The sequence below is a fragment of the Psittacula echo genome (assembly GCF_963264785.1).
Source record: "Psittacula echo genome assembly, chromosome: 4".
In the NCBI taxonomy this organism is placed as follows: domain Eukaryota; kingdom Metazoa; phylum Chordata; class Aves; order Psittaciformes; family Psittacidae; genus Psittacula; species Psittacula echo.
Genome location: NC_137738.1, coordinates 18,472,219 through 18,493,140, shown reverse-complemented (window position 1 = coordinate 18,493,140; position 20,922 = coordinate 18,472,219). Strand labels below are relative to the sequence as shown.

The following is a 20,922-nucleotide window of genomic DNA, read 5'->3' as shown; positions in this document are numbered from 1 at the left end:
TGTAGTGGAGTGATGTAGAGATCATGTATTTAACATAGTAACATAAAACGTGGCATGTTTTGTTGAATGTCAGAAATTATTGCTGGTCATCGTTCTAAGCAAAACCCTTGCTACCTGGCACAGCTAGTCAAAAGTAGTCAAAGCACCCAGCAATCAGTGAATTAGTAGAGAAAGAAGGCTGAAACTTCAGACATGGTTCTTGCTAAACTTGCATTGGCTCTGTCCTGCTATAACTCTTACTATTTGGAAAAGATTTCTTTGCTTTTTGATGTGTTCTTTTTGTTTGTGGTTTTTTTTTTGTTTGTTTGTTTGTTTTTGTGTTTTGGTTTTTTTTTTGTGTTTTTTTTTTTTTCCCAATTGAAGTTAATGTAAAATATAGATAGAACTTTTATGAATATGAAGAAATATCTCCTTAACAAAATTTCATCTTTTGCTCTGAGTGGAAATGCTGATGCAAATACTGATTTTTTCTATATTGTCAGTATTGCATCTACTGATTGCAATTACTAATCTAATCCTTAACTTCAGGGAGGAGTCACTTTAATGCTATGGGAGATTCTCCAGAATTTACCCTTCTTTGTTGAGACTTCACTCAAATGCCTTTTAGCACTCAGCTACACCCTATATCTCCACTGATCAGTGTGTTCACAGGTCTGTCAGGATCACCTTTGTCTTGACACTTGCAACTAGAGTCGATGCATTATGTTTGTGTGTGAATATATATCGTGGCTATTCCAATTCTGTCACATTTGTCACAGGTTCTTGCCTGAACTGATCACTTTTCCTGCTTTAGTCTTTGACCCTTCTTTCATGCTGCCCTTCTGCCTGGAATAACTCTCACTTTAATGTCCAACAGGCAGTCTTCAGTTCCTCTTTTAAGGTATTCCCTGAAAGCTGTCCTCTCCAGAGCAGTATTCCATCTTTACCCAAATACCACAATAACATAAAGGCATGCCTTCGGTCTTCCTGAGGCAGCCTGGAAAAGCTGTCTTTTCTTCATTCAATTTTTGTTTGAAATATGCTTCCGTGCCTACAAATTCTACTCTACTCCTTACAGAAGAGAAATGAAAGCAAACATAGGAAAGCCAGACAATAAACCCTCAAAGCAGGAATGTGGAATTAAGAAGATGAGCCTTTGGTGTCCTTGCTGGAATTCTTTTCCACCTGATGTATTCAAAACCAGTACTAGTATAATCCATCACTGATTTACCATCCAAAAGTCCAAAAAGTTGCTTTATCTTGAATTTCTCAGGTTCCTTTCTTGTGAAAATGGAGGTTTCTAATAAAATTAAAAAAAAAACAAACCCAAACAAAAAAAACCACAAACAAGCAAAAAACCAAACAAAACTGAGAAAGAAGAATCACTGATTTCCATTGTCATTCACATCTAATTATCCCATTTAAGACTGGTTTCCTTTATGAAAGGGACACAACCTTACTCTTCCCTAAGCTGATGCCTTTCTGATTATTGTTATGCTTGCTGCCTCCTCTCACTTCTTCTGTGGAGTGAAGGCATTGTGTTATCTCATCATAACACGTTGTGCTTTTTAACATTCCACATTTTGAGTCAAACTCATTTTGCAAAGTTGTAATACTGTGTACTGGCCCAGAAAAGTTTATCAGGATGTTCCAGTGTCCTTCCAGCCTAGTCTGTGATCTAGGACACCTACCTGGTTGGGGACCCCTGGGGGGAGAAAAAAATTTTCTTTTAGTCTTGGGGGAACCTAGGTGTTAAATACTCTCTGAAAGGAGCTGATTTAAATTGCTGATGTAAATATTAATTTATAAATAATATAAATATATAAATAAATATAAATATAAATATTATATATAAAAATATAAATAATATAAATCATATAAATAATATAAAAACTAGGAATTTTAAAACTTGAAGTGAAGGAATAAAGGAAGCTTGATATCATCAGTCGAAAAGGTGGAGATTAGGACCATGCCTTCCAGAGCCTGATTAGGACCATGCCTTCCAGTTTTGTATTAAGCATGCTCAGTATCTACATAATCTGTAGGAAGAAATCTGATCAACTTGGAATTGTAGTAGAGGAGCTAACAAGGAACAAATTAAAATCCTGTATTCCCAATTGATATGCTTCTTCCCTTCAATGCTTAACCAAAGCCTTTTGAGGTTTGCTGCAGATTGAACAATACCCTATTAGATGTCAGTGATGAGGAATAATGGGATTATGTGAGGAAAGTTTTGCTTAAATAGTAGGAAAAACCTTTACAACCATAAAATCAATTGGGCCACAGAGCCGCCTGTCAAGAGGTATGGTGAAATCTTCTTCACAGGAAATGTTCAAGTGAAGACTTGAACCTCAGCCATTTGCAAAGGGTTGGAGATATTGGAGTTCAGCCACAGTGTGTGGGTGCAGATTCTGATCTTTAGGAATTGCACGAACTTGCAGTGTTTCCTTCTAGGGCTGAACAGTTGCAGAAAGATGTGCTGCTCTTCAGCTAGCTTAGTGCAAATTTGGCCCCCACTGCTTTCTCCTTCTAGTCCAGCCTTCTAACGTGGGGGATAGAAAATTTTTTCATCCTTCATCCTATCTGGACACTGTATTTGCTATGTTGTTTCATAGATTCTATCATGTTACCAAAAGTTTCTGAGAATATATGGTAGGAAGGAGGCCTCTGAAGAAAACTAGCAAAGCTATCCTTGGTTTTGATGCTTCTGTAATGTTGGCTACTTAAATTATTCCAAGAAGACACAGGTGCTTTGGATTTCAATGTCAGATCTGACAGCAAGAGAATAAAATTATCATTTACTTCTGTTTATTTGTCACATTGAAGAGAGAGTTTTGTTGGTGAACTTGAAGACTTCTTAGATAATCTTCTATTATTGTTAGAGATAGAATGTTGGACTGGACTGGCCATCAGTCTGGCTCAGTAGGGCATTTCATGTGTTTTATGTAAGACTCATTTCTAATAAAATGGAGGAAAAGCTGGTATTTAGTCATTATATAACTACTGGGAAATCACAGATGTGATGGCCGTTCAAATACCAGAAGTAGGATATTTGCAAATACCAGCTGAGCAATTTAGAAGATGCAAGAAAAGGAGTTTATGAAACCGAGCTTGCTTGATATTGAACATACAATGCTCAGGTACAAGAAAAGCTGTCAGTAGCAGTGCATGATAGATCAAAATACTTTTACACAAAACCAAGCAAATTGTTTGCAGGAAACCATGGGAGTATTCTTTTCCCTGGGGAATGCACAGGAGGATATATTCCCCCTGTTTCTTGAGACATATCTGCATGGTGATCTTCACTTTCCAGACCTATGAAACTGATGACTAGCACATGAAAGATTTTGCTATGAATGAACACTTTCAGTAGCTAGGGAGAGAAGACTGACTAAAGGAAAATTAACTTCCTTACTCAGCATTATAGCTTCAAAATATTATTTAGATGGTCTGCTGAGCTGAACGCTAGAAAGCTATTTTTGTCTTCATTCTCGCTTTATTGCCAAAACTTCTTGGGAAGAGTAAAAAGAATTCTGTCTTTTCTAGTGCGTCAGCAAAACAAATATATGAGTTTGTTATTAATGCTGGAGTGAGATGCATACAATTGAACTGGCAGATCTCAAGTGGTATTTGTTACTCTTCCAGTAAGGAAAATCACCCTTGGAATTATGAGCTGATCAGCGAAGATCCTCAAGAGAAGATTCACTGCCATCAGCAGAAAGCTAAAAGTAGAGTTGCTTTCATGGCTAATCTGTTTCTACATATAACCTCTATGGTAAATATTCAAGTGGAATTAATCCTCAATAGACCATATAAACACAGGCTACCAACAGTATTTGTCTAGTTTTTTTTCTTGTTTGTCTCCTAATGTTCTCAGAATTATGGCAAAATATCAATATGTATGTTAGAGATTAGACCATAGAATCACAGAATGGTTAGGGTTGGAAAGGACCTTTAGATCATCTAGTTCCAGCCCCCCTGCAAATATATAGCAAATCAAAAGAAGACTCTGTGCATAGCCCTTGAACAGTATGCACAATGGTGCAAGAAATCAGTTTATATCATCTAACACTGACTACTATTCTGTTTTAGACATTGCTGAATGAGCTAGACCGAAGTATGGGGCGATACAGAGATGAAGTAAATCTCAAAACAGCCATCATGTCCTTTATCAATGCTGTTCTTAATGCTGGTGCTGGTGAGGTGAGTCATTGTTCTGGAAATTTCTTCTGAAATGTTGTGCTTGTATTAATTTGCCTTGGAAATAGTTAGTAGATTAAGTCACATAGCTTGTATTATTGAGAGGATATAGTTTGTGGAAAATAATACTTAATTGTTAATATCAGTCTTACAAGGTCTTCCATATTATTTCATTCCCAGACTCTTCTAATACAACATAAACTACCGAAATTATTGGTTTGGGGTCTTTTGTTGTTTTATTTAAAGAACTGCAAAGCATTTACCTCTTGTTTTCAGCCTTTGGAAAATATTTTGGTTTATCTTCAGAAATGTTTTGAAATTTTGTTCTGTTTCAAAACCATATTCAAAACATTTAGATTTAAAAATGTCAAAAGGAGAAATTTCAGAGAAGATAGTTTGTTGTTTTTTCTTAACAAGACTTTCTGTTGAGTCTGGAGGATAGTTTAAACTGATATTGTTTCATTAAAATTGTTACTTTTGTTACCCTGGCTTTTCTTTTTTTGGTTAAACCACAACAGACAAACAAGCCATAAGAGCTCTGTCTGGCACTACGTTTGTGCCTGTCTGTCCTGTAACATCCTGCTGAATAAGTTCAAAGTTAGCTAGAGTATGTGGTGATTTTATGACAAATAAACATAAAAGCTAGGAGAAAGAATGCAGTACTTTTCATCTGTAAGCAGCAGGTGGACCTCTAATGGACTGTCAGGACAAACACTAATAATTTCTGTTCTCTATGTAACAACATGGGGTGTGCTGTTCTGACTGGGTATGCAGAACTCACTGTAAGTAAGCGAGGACTGTATTTTTAAGTGAAATGGATGTAAAGGAATTAGGTTTTTTTACTTTACTGGAATTAATTACTCTGTGAATTTGGTGTCAGGATAGCAGATATTAAAAAGGGAAGAACTGAGGTTTTAAGTAATTTTTCTTTTTTATAATGTAATTTTTTCAAAGCTTTTGAAATCCAATAACTTGTTTTCCCCCACTTCTTAAGGATAATTTGGAGTTCCGATTACACCTACGATATGAGTTTTTAATGCTGGGAATTCAACCTGTCATTGACAAACTAAGAGGACATGAGAATGCCACACTGGACAGGTAAGACATGTTTTCTGAGAACAGTTATTGACCAACAGAAAGAGTTCTTAGAAACTCTCTTCCATTTGGTTTTCAGATTTAAGCATTAAGCTGTCTCTGTCACTTCCTAAATCTGACTTCCTTTAAAGACAAAAAGGAGATTTGCCCTTAAAATCAGCAGATGGAGTAGGAAACAAGCATACTGAATTAGCAGTGGCTGTGGCAAGGAGTTCCTGAATTGCTGTTCTTCAAAGGTGGGATGGCAATCAGAATAAAAAAAAATACATTAAAAATTTTTTGGGGTTTTGTTTGTTTGTTTGTTTTTTGTTTTTTGTTTTTTTTTTTTTTTCCCCTTGTAGCAAAACTGTAACAAAAGCCAGTTTGGGTAGGAGGGAGGGAAGTCAGTAGTTACTTGACTTCACTGAGACTGAGTATGTGTGGTCAAAGCACAGGTTCTGAGTTTCCAAGTTTTTTCTTTAACCTCAGTCTTTTCTGTGATCTAGCTGTATCACAACCTCCCAAACAGCATCACTAGCACAATTACGAGAGAAGGTGGGTGAAGTGGTACAGATGCCAAGGGGGCAAGAGGGAAAAGTAAGGAGCATCTTCAAACAGCCCTGCAAATGCACAAAATATAACACTGAATGGCATCTTCAAATTACTGTGTTAAAAGTTATATGGATAATGAATGCTTTCTCCACAGTAATTCCTTATTTCAGCACAGTAATTGAAGCTGCTAATGACCTTAAATTGAACCCTTCACAAAGCCACATGCGGAAATAAACTTGGAGTAAACAATCTGAACTATTTGACTGAGACACTTCAAGAATGATGAACCAATGAGGAGCCTGGTAAACTACATTTGCTTAACAAAGTAAATCATTTTAAGGTGTAAGAGCAGGCAGCCATGGGAGTCTGCCTTCTCTTGTGACCACATAAAGCTTTGTGGAGAGGCAATGACCTGCTGATGTGCTGCTATCTTTTATTGTCTGCTACTCCAAACCCCTTCCTATAGAGCAAGACTGATTTGTAGGTATCTCATACCTGGGATTTCCTAGATTGAAGTGTCAATTTTGCCAAAGTGCATGGTGAAGAATCTATGGATCAGGCCAGCTTTCAAGGAACTGTCTTCTCAACCATCCACGGTCAGAAGCTGCTATAGGGTGATAGAGCTGTGCCTGGAGGGAATGGAAGTGTGCCTGAGATTCTGCATAAGCACCAGGTTAGCATCAGTTATGTGTCAAAAACACTGGCTTCACATCTTTAAGCAGGCAGAAGCATATACCTGTGTATTAATGTCACAGAGAAAGATCACATGCCGTTGCAGGTGTCTGTAGTTTGCTGACACTGTCCCACACGACATCCTTGTCTCTAAATTGGAGAGACATCAATTTGATAGATGAACCACTTGGTGGATAAAGAACTGGCTGGATGGTCACATGCAAAGGGTTGTGGTCAATGGTTCAATGTCCAGCTGGAGACCGGTAACGAGTGGTGTCCCTCAGGGATCGGTGTTGGGGCCGGTCTTGTTCAACATCTTTGTCGGTGACATGGACAGTGGGATTGAGTGCGCCCTCAGCAAGTTTGCCTATGACACCAAACTGTGTGGTTTGGTTGATACACCGGAGGGAAGGGATGCCATCCAGAGGGAACTCAACACGCTTGTGAGGTGGGCTGATGCCAAGCTTATGAAGTTTAACCATGCCAAGTGCAAGGTCCTACACCTGCATCGGAGCAATCCCAGGCACAGCTACAGGTTGGGCAGAGAAGAGATTCAGAGCAGCCCTGCAGAGAAGGACTTGGGGGTGTTGGTCAATGAAAAAATGAACATGAGCCGGCTTCAGTGTGCGCTTGCAGGCCAGAAAGCCAACCGTATCCTGGGCTGCATGAAAAGGAGCGTGACCAGCAGGTCGAAGGAGGTGATCCTGCCCCTCTACTCTGCTCTCGTGAGACCTCACTTGGAGTATTGTGTGCAGTTCTGGTGTCCTCAACATAAAAAGGACATGGAACTGTTGGAACAAATCCAGAGGAGGGCCACGAGGATGATCAGGGGACTGGAGCGCCTCCCGTATGAAGATAGGCTGAGAGAGTTGGGGCTGTTCAGCCTGGAGAAGAGAAGGCTGCGTGGAGACTTCATAGCAGCCTTCCAGTATCTGAAGGGGGCCTATAAGGATGTTGGGGATGGACTCTTCATTAGGGACTGTAGTGACAGGGCAAGGGGTAAGGGGTTAAAACTTAAACAGGGGAAGTTTAGATTGGATGTGAGGAAGAAATTCTTTACTGAGAGGGTGGTGAGGCACTGAAATGGGTTGCCCAGGGAAGTTTTGAATGCTCCATACCTGGAATTGTTCTAGGCCATGATAGAGCCTTGGGTGGCATGGTTTAAGTGTGAGGTGTCCCTGCCCATGGCAGGGGGGTTGGAACTAGATGATCTTAAGGTCCTTTCCAACCCTAACTGTTCTATGATTCTATGATTCTGTGTTACTTTTGATCTACAACATAATAACCAAGAAGACAATCTGTCCTATAGGCAATATGTGTTCCTTCAGTCTGTAACCAGGAGGGGCTTAGGGGCACTTTTGGATCTTACAAGTTAGTCATGAGAATGATAACAGTGGTCCAACACTATTCCAGATGCCTGGATTACACAGTTTATATGCCAAGTCTGTATACAGGGGGATGTGCCACAGCCTTTCTCCACATCATCTTCTGTGCTCTAGTCTTGGTGTAAGAGAAATCCAGTTGCCATGGTCTTTCACCAGGACCCCAAATCCCACAAAGGCATGCTGTTGTGCTCATCAATAGGTAAATGTAAACAGTTATGAGCTCTGCTGTTTAACTAATCCATTGAATGCATCTCTGCTCCACCATGTGAAAGAAACAACTTGTTAGTGATCTAATATTTGGTGAACAAGTATGGCATGGACTTTTTAGAAACGTATTGTCGCTGCAGGCACAGCATTCACCACATATAGAATATCTCTTTCCTGTTTTAGGTTTACTTTCAGCAGCCTTACCTCAACACAGTGACCTAGCACAAGGGTTAAAGAGCATGTATAACTCAGCCAGCCATTCCTTTTGGCTTGTCACTGACCCCGCTGAGTTGCCTTGCATACTTATCTCAGTACTTCATTTGAGAAGTGCTTGCTAATTTCCAGGTGTTCTAACTGGAAATGTGGTGTTGCTTCTTCTGCAGTGACATGCTTAGTTTCAGTCTGAATTGTGCTATCAACATTGGCAGGTTTTGTTTGGTTTGTTTTTCTGTTTTCTTTTAGACACTTAGATTTCTTTGAGATGGTCAGAAATGAAGATGACATTGAACTTGCCAAGCGGTTTGACCTGGTAAGTTTTTCTCTGGAGTACCTGAACTTGTCAAAGCTGAACATCCACTTTGAATGCTTAGCGCAACTTCCCTTTGTGTTCCCTGAAAACAATGATTGACTTTGGTACTGACAGTGACTGGTGCTTTTGTTTTAATGGTTTCTCATTTAACAAGTAGCGGGTTTATGATGAATGATCATGATTATGATTATGATGAATTAATAATGAAAACGATGATCACAGGCAGGGCTTCTGCCAAGTATCTTTGACAAAGACTTCTTTCTTTTGTTTGACTGAAGGTTCAGGAGTGCAGAGGTTCTCAACCCTGCTCTCACATTCTCAGTCCTGATGATCCAGGTGCATTCTAGATTCAGACATCCCCTTTACAGGACTATGAGTGAAGCTTGGGCTGTTCTCTGATACTCTTTCCAAGATTACAGGAATCTCTCCTGAAGACTGTCACCTCAGAGCCTGGGGAGAGGATCAGTATTCTAGATTGGGTGGATTTTAAACACAGGCCTAAAACAAGGGTGGTTTCCACAACCTCTAGCAACAATAAGAGGCTGTAGGGTCTAGAACAGTTAGATTCCTTTTTCTTCATGACCAGTTCTGGCCATACACAGTACAGAGCAACTAGCCCTTTCCTGCTCAGCTTTTACTACTTGTGTCATCACTTTCTAGGACCAAAATGTTTTGCTTGCTGCAGAACAGTTCTTGATGGCTTTGCCTGCCTCCTACCTTTCTAACCCTTTACTTTGGGGATATTTTCCATCCTGGAGTGGTGATGGCAATGATGGTCTCAAAGACCCATATGCCTGCTAGTCACCAGAACTTGTAGCTGGACATTGAAGGAGACTCTGCAGAGGTCCAGTTGCTGGAAATTTGCCTGTGTCTATGTTGATCAGATCTTTCACAGTCAGGCTTTCACTATGCATGGTTTTTCTCTTACTCTTTCACTACCTTCTCTTATTTCAGATCCACATTGATACAAAAAGTGCCTCTCAGATGTTTGAGTTGATCAAGAAGAGATTGAAGCACACAGATGCCTATCCCTATTTGTTATCCATCCTACAGCACTGTTTGCAGATGCCATGTGAGTACATAACAGTTTTCCAGAGCAAGGGGTGTTGAAGAACTAGGTGAAGCTTTGGTGTAGGTACGGGGTCAGAGATACCAGAACACACATCACCCCTGTTTTTCACTCAGAACTTGGCAGTGGCAAAGAGCCATGGTGTCTTACACTGACTCCATCCAGCAGATTTTTGTAGCAATGCTTAAAGCAGCAGCTTGACCTCTCTGCACTCGTAAATAAAATGAAGTAGCTGAGACATTCCAGTTAGTCACTGACAGAGCTTGTAATGATTTTAAAGCAGAAGTTTTAAAAAAGAAAGAGCCCTTCTGCTGTGAAGCAGGGAATTCCCAGAAATAGATACCATTTTGAATATTAACAAAATGCAGTGAGGAATTTTCCTAGTGAAACAATGCAGTACTGAAAGCTGTTCTGTCATTTGGGAAATTCCACAGTAAGTCTTCAGGCTTCTGCCTCATGGCAGTGCATCAGTGGAGGGCTTCTGAACTCTAACTGAAAAAAAATATTGGTATTTGTTTTCAAAAGAAGTGATAGGAATCTTCTCATTAACTGAAATAAAATAATTCAGTTATGCTTCCAGAGTGTAGCAGCTGAGCAAAGGCATACCGAGATCACTAAAGAACTGCCTGCCTTGGTGCTGTTAGGTATCAGGTGCTGATCTTTATTACAGCTGTACTTGAGCAGTCAAACTGTTTTAAAGAATCTAAAGGTCTAGGTTGTGCAACTGAGGGAGCTTAAATGAACTTTGTTTCTCTGACTCCATGGGATCAGTCCCTTTGGTTCAATTTCTGCTTTATCTCCACAGTTTTTGGTCATATTTATATAAATTTTTCATGCCATTTGAGTTTCACTGACCTTCAGATAACCAAGCATGCAGTAGAACATCTGACTGCTTTTACAGTGCTCAGCCCCAATGTTACCTTGGTACCAAAAAAAACCCCAGCATCAAGCCTCAGAAAAGACTGAGTAACAGCTATCACAAAGGAGTCTCTTCTGCAGATGTTTAAAGTGCAAGTTTGAGTTAATCTGTCAAAATGGTTGCACAGCCTGAATGTGCAAATCAGATGTGGAGTTGCCTATGCCTGTTATGTGTTGTTCCGATATGCTAGGGGTTTGTAAATAATCTGCTAGCAACAGTTTGGGATTCAGCTTTGTGTTCTAACACTTACTACATACAGGATTGAGACGGAAAGTGGAAAGGAAGAAATGCCAGTCTGTTGGCAGGTGTGTGCACTTTGGCATAGAAATGAAAGTTCTCATGGGTCGGTCTGTTTCCATGCAGATAAGAGGAATGGAGGAAACTTCCAGCAATGGCAGCTGTTGGACAGAATACTCCAACAAATTGTTCTTCAGGATGAGCGAGGAGATGATCCAGACATAGCTCCATTGGAAAACTTCAATGTCAAAAATATCATTAAAATGTAAGCTGCATTATTATTGTTTATTTCTGTTTTGCAGGTATCTGATAAATATGCAGGTGCTTAGGAAATATAGTATCTGAGGAGCTTCTTATTTTAACTTATAGCTCCTCATTGTCTTGTTAGCATTCTAGTTGCCTTTGAATGACATCTTAACTAGATAGTATTTTCTAGTGGCTTCTAATTTTTATTAAATACTAAGCTGGTTAGAAGAGCAGCAGAAATACCCATGATTTTATAACAAGGCTTCCTCATGTGCCTTTTCCTATTCAGAATGTTGATGAAAGCTTTCATTGATATTCACAAAAAAAAAAAAAAAGTAAGTGGTCATCTCTATTTAGACCTCATTCCTCACTAATGAGCACATGGTTTAGAAAGATTTAAAATAGAGGAAAACAGCCGCCACCTACCACACAAAACCTTTTACCTCTTCATGAAATGCCTGTGTGCTCTTACCCACAGACTTGGCTAAGGACATTACCATTATTTTTTCCTATAGGATGCATCATTTGAGAAGTCTAGCTACATGAGCTGGCTCTTATTTCAACTTCCTTGTTTTCAGTCCTTTTTTAGCCAAAATTTTGGACTCTTTATTCCATCCATATGCCTTTGCAGGTAATTCCTGGCCCATTACCCTTCTGAATTATCCACTGAAAAGAGCATTTTATAGAACATAAGCCCCATATGAAACCAAATTCTCCTGTACTAAAATTCTTACAGTCCCTCCTGTTACAGGCATGAGCCAAAATCAAAACTGATTTCTTGTCATGGAAAAATACACTGGTGTTGATCTCTTTCTGTCTATCTGGATATCAGAATTCACTGTAGACCTCATGCCTGATCTTCCCTTTCTACTTTTATGGCTACTCCTCATTCTGCATATCTAATCAATCTCCAGCATGCTCTGCATATTTTCTGTCAGTAATAGGAAATAGTAACGTGAAATGCTCATATCTCAAGATATTGCCTTGTTAGTCGTATATTACCCAATAGATATGCATCCTCTCTCCTTATAAGAAAGGAAAAATAGAGCCACAGAAAGCATAAAAAAGATGGCCATTTGGTCTTGTATTAAGGGTGGGTTAATTTGTAACCCACAGCAGCTATGATTATTTTAGTGATGACTTCTCTCTTTCAAGATAAGTAGACTTGGCACTTTGAGGCCTTACCTGAACACACGAATGTATCAGGATTTTTTTCCCCAGGCATTTGTTTATCCCTTTTCAGCACTTGGAGCAACAAGCCATCCCATTTATATTAGCTGTTGGCTACAATAAAGATCAGGATCTGGAACCAAACTGACCACTTTTATGATCCCGTATAAATATATGAATTCACCAGATTGCCTTTTGCTGATCACTGTATAGAGTGGCCACTTGCCTTTTGGCCTGGGTAGCTCAGAACAAGATTAAATTATCTGATGTCATCTTTCAGGCTGGTGAACGAAAATGAAGTCAAGCAGTGGAGGGACCAGGCAGAGAAGTTTCGGAAAGGTGAGTGCATCCTCTGTGCTTGGGGAGGCTAAAGAGAAGGGAAGACTGATGCCAATTCCATCACAGAGCAGCAGAGCTGGACACAGCTTTTCCTTTTGTGGACAAACCCTGCTTTATTCCCTCCAATAATTTTGTATCATGGTGATCAGTTTATGTGTTTTATAGGATGGAGCTTCCCTCAATCCGCACAAAAAGTGATTTTACACTCCAGGTGAAACTTGGGCATTGCTGTTTTGATCACTGAAGATCATTGTCAAGACAGACTCTGTTTTCTTTTTCTTATTCTCATTATATATCCTCAGTTGAACTGATAGATTTGTCAGCTTTATTCCAGCATAACCTGCATCTCTTTGGGGACTGTTCATGTGCTCTACTTCATCATCCCTACTTGCCTGTTTCTCCTAGATCATGCCGAGCTGATGAGCAGGTTAGAGAAGAAGGAGCGGGAATGTGAGACAAAGACCCAGGAGAAAGATGAAATGATGAAGACGCTGAACAAAATGAAGGACAAGCTGCAGAAGGAATCATTGGAGCTGCGCCAGACCCGGGACCAGATGAATGACCTGGTGGCTCAACTTAATGAGTTCTCGGTATGAGACTGGGACTCTTCCCATCCTTGTTTAAAGCCTGCTAACTAATGAATGACAAACAAAAGCACATTATGAGTTAAATACTTTCTATGATCAGTACAGAGAGAGTCTGTCTAGCCAGCGCTGAAGCTGAGTACTTAGAAGCTGCTTGACTTTTACCTGAGACTGAAATCCCTGAGGTGGTGGTATAAAATGGGTAATGCATGGGCTGTTCCATTCGTTCTCCTCAGCCATCTTCCTAGCAGAAGCTACTGAGGCACATGTGCCCTCCTTCAGCCATAATTTTTACTGTTGAGTGGGATGCCCCTGATTTTTATTTCAGTGCAATAGAGAGAAACCTCCCAGATACAAAAGTAAATTTAGAGAAGAATTCAGTGAAGATTGTCATGTTTCAAGACTATCTATGCAGCCTTGGAGCCCTGCAGAAGTGATATTTGTAGCTGCTTCCTGCTGCTTGGCGCTCCTTCCATCCCTGCAGTATGCCTGAGCCTCAGCTTGCCAGGACACAGCCCTGAGAAGTTAGACACTGCAGAAAGCAGATTCATTTCCTCTTCCCATCTCCCACTTTGTATTAGTGGGGCCTAATGACAGGCATTCCATATTTCAAACCCTAAAGTTTAAAACCCAGGAGTTCAAAAGTTCATAAGACTGAACTTCTCTTTTTATTCATACATAAGGAGAAAATAATACTTTTTGGCTTTTGATAGCTGTTTTTCTGGGCCATTTATGGTCCCTTATTTCAAGCTCTTCTCCGTAACTTCAAGGGCTTGAAACTTTCTCTTAAGTGAAAGCTGAGATTCCTCCCTTTATTGCCTGACTTTGAGTGCAGGAGGCTTTAAAGAAAACACCAAATATTTTGAGTCTCATAATAAAATCACATCAGCTGGCAACATGGTCTTACTGTGCCTTTTAAATGGTTTGCTTTCTTTTTCTATGTGTTCTTTGTTTTCCAGCAAGGGAGCAGCATTTCCTTCCCACCGCCACCTCCACCCCCTCCAGGTGGCCCGTTAACTTCGTCCTCTTCTCACATGTCTGAGAATCTGCCACCGCTGCCACCTCCTCTGCCTTTCTCTAGCTGTCCCCCTCCTCCTGCTCCACCACCACCTCCAGGAGGACCTCCTCCTCCACCAGGAGCACCACCTTTCTTCAGCATGGGGATTCCACCGCCTTCAACAACCACCTTCAGCAGCAGTGGCACCAGCCTGAAGAAGAAATCTGTCCCACAGCCTTCGCACCCACTGAAGTCATTCAATTGGGCTAAGCTGAGTGAGGTAAGACATTACAGCAATTAATTTCCTAAGTATAACTCAATGTTCATTAATGCCATGAAGTGCAACGTGACAGAAGCAAGGGATATTGTGACTTTCTGTGGGCTGAGGTCAGTAGGACACAGTAACTGTCTTGAGGGAGTCCCCAGTGCAGCACATATCCTGTGATGACCAAGGTTCTGGTTAGGTTGAGCTGCAGGAGATCTGGGCATGCTATTGGTTAGGCAAAGCTGTAGTGGAACTGAATATGTAAGCCAGAGCTAGACATCTCCAGGACTGGTGTGCCAAAGCTGCCTTCACTTGTGTGTCAGGGAAAAGGATGGACAGAGCCAGTGTGGACAAAGCATGGTGAGAACCAGCTCCAGAAACAGCTACCCTTGTGGGAGCTGTCACCAGGGAGAGAAAGGTAGCCATTTTTTCATGGCCACAGGGTAAGCTGATCTTCTTGCATGGTTGCGACTCTGCCTGTTGGTTATAAAACTCCAAATAGGCAATAAAAACGGAGGACTTGGTTTCTTCCTGTTGCATTCTTTTTCTGCTACCTTGGTAGCCTCTCCTTTCCCTCCACTTCTTTCTCTTCCTTCACTCTCTCTCACTTCTCCTGCCCCGCCCCGCCTTTTCTTTAGGTCTCAGGTTTTTTTTTAAACTGATTTAGAAAGGAAAAAAGTGTCTATGTTGAGTTTGGATGGCTTCCTAGAAACCCAGCTTCTCTTTTAGACTGAAGCTCACCCAGGGCCCTACTCCGGCATTTGGAATGAGTGTCCAGGGACCTCTGGAATGCTGCAAGAATTCTCTCTCCCCCTCTCTCCTTTTCTTTAAAATAAAGTGAAGTGAAATATTTGCTGCACCGTCTGTACTTTTCTGTCAAGGCCACATGGGGGTGTGGCACAGAATGTAAGGATGGTGATTTATTTTCCTTTGCAGAACACAGGACTTAATGCTCTGAAGAAAAGAAATAATAACTAATATATGTATATATATGAATGTATATAAAAAAGAGAGAGCCACAGGTGTTTCTGTTTAGTGTACAGTAACTGTAGGCTTACCCTGCCCTCTGGTTAGGAGTGAAGGCAGCTGTGCTAATAAAATTGAAGACTTGAGTGGTGAGGTGGGTAAATGATGCTATTTTGAGGAAGGCAAACTAGGTGGAAAAGAGGGCATAAGAGGGTGGGGCTTCATTTTGGAGTGTTTGCCAGTGTTTTGACCTGGTAAGGTCTCTGCAAAACTGCAGAGGTTGTGTTGCAGACACAAATGGCTTGCCTTGTTATTTGGGTTGCAATTTGTTACAGAGTAATTTAATTCCACTGGCTGCTGGAGGAGGAGATACCTTTTGGCCATCTTCATCAGTTATCCTAGATTCCTGCTTCAGTAACAGGCACTTTCTGTTCACATGGCTATGAATCCTCTGAATGCAATGTCACAAGTAGGTCAGATGGCCTCATCCTTGCCTTTCATTACCTTTGTGGCACTTCCATGGTGTTCTCCTGAACTGCCAAAGTAGCCATACTTGAGTGAATGAATGAATACTCACAACAAGCATGCTGGCTGGGATTCTCTCTCCTAAGGTTTCTTCCAGTAAGTGAAGATGATGCCAGGACTGAGGCAGCCCATATGAGAGCAAATCCCTTTCTGTCCATGCAGCCTGCCTCAAGAGAGTGAGAGAAAACCAGCAGAGGCTGAATGTGATGAACAGAGCTGGCTGGGAGAGATTTGTCTGCAATATACTTTCTCAGTAATGCAGTCAAGGCTGTTCTCCAGGGCAATTCATATGACATCTTTTTTCCCAATGCTAATACTATCTTTGGAGGGAAAGGACTGAGCTGTTGGGTGTTAGGAAAATGATCAAATATATCCAAACTCTTGGCAGTTGACAGTAACAGATTGTCCACAGTTACCATGGGCACCACGAAAAAAGGTTTGACTGTAAAGTATTCATTCTTCTAATGAGGAAGCCCAACAACCTGCTGATTTCTTTTGAGAATTAAAGATTTTGTACTACCTTTGATATGAGCTGATGATCAGTGGCAAAACCATTTAGACACAGGGATGGGCTGAGTTCTGATAAAGCCCTTCCACATCACAACTCCATTCATACAGTGTTGTAGCATCATCTGTGAATTCCATTCATACAGCACTACAGTAGTGCTGGTGCCAAGGTTCTCTGTTTTTTAAGAAAAAAGATATTGCAGTGTAACCACTGTAATGTCCTGGAAAAATTCCTTCCTTTGTTTCTGGAGAGCAAGTGGAGTTCGCTCTCTCATTGTGCATTTTACACAACACCCAAGGTCAAACAGGGACCAGACACTTACAGTTAATCCAAATGATGGACTCGTTGCAAGAACACTGGAAGTATAGATTAATAATTATCTCTTTAATAAATATAAACATATTGATTTGGAGCTATCAGAGTAAATCAAGTCAACCTTCAACTCTGCTGCTTTTTATCTCATGGCTGGAGGAGCAGCTTCCCATTACAAGTCAGCAGCTAATGTCTAGTCAGTGGTCTGAAAGGGGCTTTCTTTAGTCAGCCCTAAATAGATCTGGCTGAAATTGCTTCACAAGAAAGGTAGTTGTTCTACATACTACATAGGATTAAGAAACAGACCAAACCAAATAAACAAAAAACACACAATGAAACATCACCAGTACAAAAAAACTCCAGTAATCATGTTCATTTTGAAACTACTAAAAAAAAAACCAAACCCCAAACCAAAAGTATATTTCTGTAATGTTATTGATGATTCTGATTTCTGGAACTTTCTTCTTAAAAGCAGCCAGAGTATCATGGCAAACAAAGATGAAAAACTGCTGCTGGAGATTCAAAATGAATGGAAAAATTTCTACAAAATCTCAGTGTGAAGCTACTCATAACATCTTTTGTGATGTCTCATCCTACAGTGAGATGAAAAGAGCTGTCTCAATTAACAAACATGCCAGAAATACAATTTTTTTGCTCCAAGTGGACTTTTCTTACACTGAGGAAAAGATCTGATATCAAGAGAGAAATTTGAAAAGCACTCTCTGTTTATATCCCTTTTTCAGATTCATACTGGAATTATTAATTAAAATTTTAAGATGCTTCACTTTCTGATGGTTAATATTGTAGAAATATAACCTACTAATAAGCAGGGTTGCCTGCTCCAGTATTCACAGGACACTCATAGTTTCTGTGGTTTATCTGGGTTTGCAGGACAAACAATAGGCTTTCCTAAAGTACAGTAAGTTTTCACTCATGCTGTGAGGGTATTGAGGCATGATGAACTTTACTGGCTTGCAGAGTATCGCTGTTTATCTTTCAGGATAAATAAAATCATCTGTTAGATATAGCAGAGGACAGCTTGATGTGATTTGTAGCTCCATGAAACACTGTCATTCTCTAATCTCGGTAGGTCTCAGCAAATTGGGCTTCCACAAAGGTGATCCCTGACGACGTTCAAGGCCAGGTTGGATGAGGCCTTAGGTGACATGGTTTAGTGTGAGGTGTCCCTGCCCATGGCAGGGGGTTGGAACTAGATGATCTTAAGGTCCTTTCCAACCCTAACTATTCTATGATTCTATGATTCTATGAAATGACAAAACTGCAGCAGCTACAGGGAGCCAAGTTATTAAATGTAACATACCAAAAACCTCAGTTGAGTTTATCAGCTCAGCCCAATTGAGCAAATGCCTTGTCAATACTTGATCTGATAATAAGACAGTGTTTCCTTACCTAGTACATACTACCATTTTGCTATAGGACACTGGGAAATGTAGTTCATAAAATTTGCTTCCCAAAGGGTGCCAAGAGTTCGCAAAGCAGAGGAACTACAGATCTTGATTAATGAATTTATTAATGAATAAATTAATAACTTTTTTATATTTTTCATTAGGAGACAGAAAAAAAGGAAAGAATAAATAAATTATTTACTTTATTTTTAAATTATTAGTTAAGGACCATAAATATTTTTTGTCATGCTGAGGGAATCATTTATCATAGCAACCACATTATGCAAGTCTGTTTCTCTTAAAATGTTCAGTCTCCCTGGCCGATGACAAGGAACTATCAGCCAGTTAATCCATAACGGAGCTGCAAGAGCTCAGTGTAGGAAATTATCTGGCAGCAGCATGAAAGTTTTAAAGGGCAGAGCTTAGGTAGAAATAGAAAAGACAGCTCCATTGCAAGTGTTTTTTGTAACAAAGGTTGTTTATACCTCTGCCTCTCTTGTTTGTTCTTTGTCTGGACTAGCCCATTTGGGTTTTAAGCACTCAAATTGGGTTGCTTGGGTTAAAGTTCTGTTTGTGCACACCGCTGCAATAGGTGCTGCTTTGGAATTTGTCTTTCTCTACAAGTAGCATATAAACCATCCTGTACAGAGCCAGATTCAACCTGAGTCATAAAATGAATCTGAATTAAGAATAATTTTCATTTCCTTGGGTTCTTTCTCTGGTAAAGTATGGATGAGTACTACTCTCCACAATCCTGTTGTAAGTCTCAAAACTGCCTATTCTGGCACCTCTGCAATTCATTCAGACTAACCCATTATTTAGCACGTTTTCACTGGTTTTGCCATTTGTGAGGAAACTTCACTCCCATGAGGGATTTATAGCTGGACATGTAAATGGGCAAGACTCTCATGAGTAGCTGTCTCCTGAGTCACATCCAGCCTTCTGCCAAAAATAGTGTGTAGTTTTTGGCATCCTCAGGGCTCTAGCCTGATGATGACTCTAAGGACTGCTCCTGAAGTCATGTCCACTGGCTTCTGTCAAGAAATATGCTTCCATTTCAGTGTTTGGTGGGACAATCTGAAACAGTGAGCCACTCAGAGAACTGCTCTGCTGTTCAAATACATCCCTCAGGATTTATAATTAAAGGTTTATAAAGCCAGCCTGGAAACTGAATGTGAATGAACACTGCCTGGATGTTTCTGGCTTAGATTGGCAGTAGAGCCCAGGGTTAGGATAAAATGAAAATTAACTTTGTCTCTTATTCCTTTGGCTGAGATGAGCCTCCCAAGCTCATTCATCATATTACAGTCACAGGGTCATGATATTTTTCCTGCTGTGGAAAGGAAATCCACACTTATTGCAAGGAACAATACAATGATACTGGTGAGACTGTTCGGGAATAGGTGCTGCTCCCATGTAGTGTATGCTCTCACTGCACATGACACTGCAGCACTGCAGACACCCATCTTTCTCCTCAGGCACTCCGGCTGCCTCCGGAGGGAGGGTGTTGGTTTTCCACCACAGTGTCTGCCCTGCCAGGAATTTCCTCCAGAACACTTCACACTTCTATTTCCCCCTCATTTCATCCTCCCATCAGGTTTTTTACCTTGCTCCTTGAGTTTTGTGGCTTAGCACATTTCCCTGATTCCTTTGATGACTGTGAATAGGAAGTAAAGCCTGTTCCTAATTAGTTCTGATAATTAAGTGTTAACACACTTTGCTGTGTAGGTACAAGTCAGGTACTCCAGAGCTGGAGCCTGTGTGAGGATTTCATTGCTATTGCTTGCTGTTCCTAGCTTTCTCTGCATCAGTGTTTTGCCGGCTTTTCATCTCCTGAGGTTTGCTTAGGTCTTTTTACAATCCTTTCTGTCCATTTCCTTTTTCTTTTAATCAAAACCTTCCTTATTTTTCCAGTTAATAAAGTGCAATATATGTACACTTCATTTTAACTACACGAACTGAAAGACAGTGTTGTTAAGTCTGAAGGGCAACTTTTCCTTTTCTAAATCAGTAATAGCCCAAAGCTTGTCCCATGCAACATGCACCGTAACAGTCAGTAGGGAGGAGAAGGTAGTTCAGTCTTTTTGTCCTCTTTGTCAGCAAAGACATCTGTCCTGAGAATGTCAGCAGGACATCCTAAGGCCTTCTCCTAGTTGAGGATGACCGCTGATTAACAAATTCATGTACTGCAAGAGCTTATTTGGTCCAGGGTTGGTGGACAGTTTGAAAAGTTGAAGGACTGCCTGTCTCCCTCCATGCTAGAATTCCCTGGCATTCAGGATAACATATCACCTGGGCTGTGAACATTTCCAGTTGGTGTGGAAAATGCTCTTTCAGAGATCTGGATATAGTTTGTGTCTATGGGAGTCAGCAAAGAACTCATGTAGATGGGGAGATCATGTAATAGAAAACAATTAGACTTCAAAGTCTCAGGGCCTTAGAAGTAAAATAAAATAAAATCTTAAACTAGTTTCACAGGCAGGCAGGATGAAAACCACACACCCTTTGGGCTTTACAACGGAACCTGGCAAAATCTGTAGAAAGGAAGATGTGTCTGGGGTTTGTCATGCATCAGTGCCCTTCCTAAGCATCTTTCTCATAATGATAACACTTCTGTCAGCGTGACCACAATGATTGTCACAGACAGATAGACTCTTTTGAAAGGGAATGTACTGTGGGATCATGGATATTGCATGAGATGTGGTCTGCTAGTCTTAGAATGTGCCCTTTCATCAGAGGCTTGCTGTGATGAAAAATACAAAATACTGAGTATGTTTAAAA

The 20,922-nt window shown here is 40.5% G+C and overlaps 1 protein-coding gene across 3 annotated transcripts in view; it reads left to right on the top strand.

The window, feature by feature from the left end:
- DAAM2 (dishevelled associated activator of morphogenesis 2) overlaps positions 1 to 20,922 on the top strand; it is a gene marked incomplete at its 5' end in the record, with an annotated part of 130,160 nt that overhangs the window by 60,719 nt on the left and 48,519 nt on the right. For all 3 annotated transcript variants that reach the window (XM_080614530.1, XM_080614528.1, XM_080614529.1), the window contains 8 exons: positions 4,072 to 4,182; positions 5,174 to 5,277; positions 8,532 to 8,598; positions 9,553 to 9,670; positions 10,950 to 11,088; positions 12,520 to 12,578; positions 12,984 to 13,168; positions 14,122 to 14,439. In XM_080614530.1, coding sequence (XP_080470656.1) covers positions 4,072 to 4,182; positions 5,174 to 5,277; positions 8,532 to 8,598; positions 9,553 to 9,670; positions 10,950 to 11,088; positions 12,520 to 12,578; positions 12,984 to 13,168; positions 14,122 to 14,439 — 1,101 coding nt within the window. The remainder of the gene's footprint in view (positions 1 to 4,071; positions 4,183 to 5,173; positions 5,278 to 8,531; positions 8,599 to 9,552; positions 9,671 to 10,949; positions 11,089 to 12,519; positions 12,579 to 12,983; positions 13,169 to 14,121; positions 14,440 to 20,922) is intronic.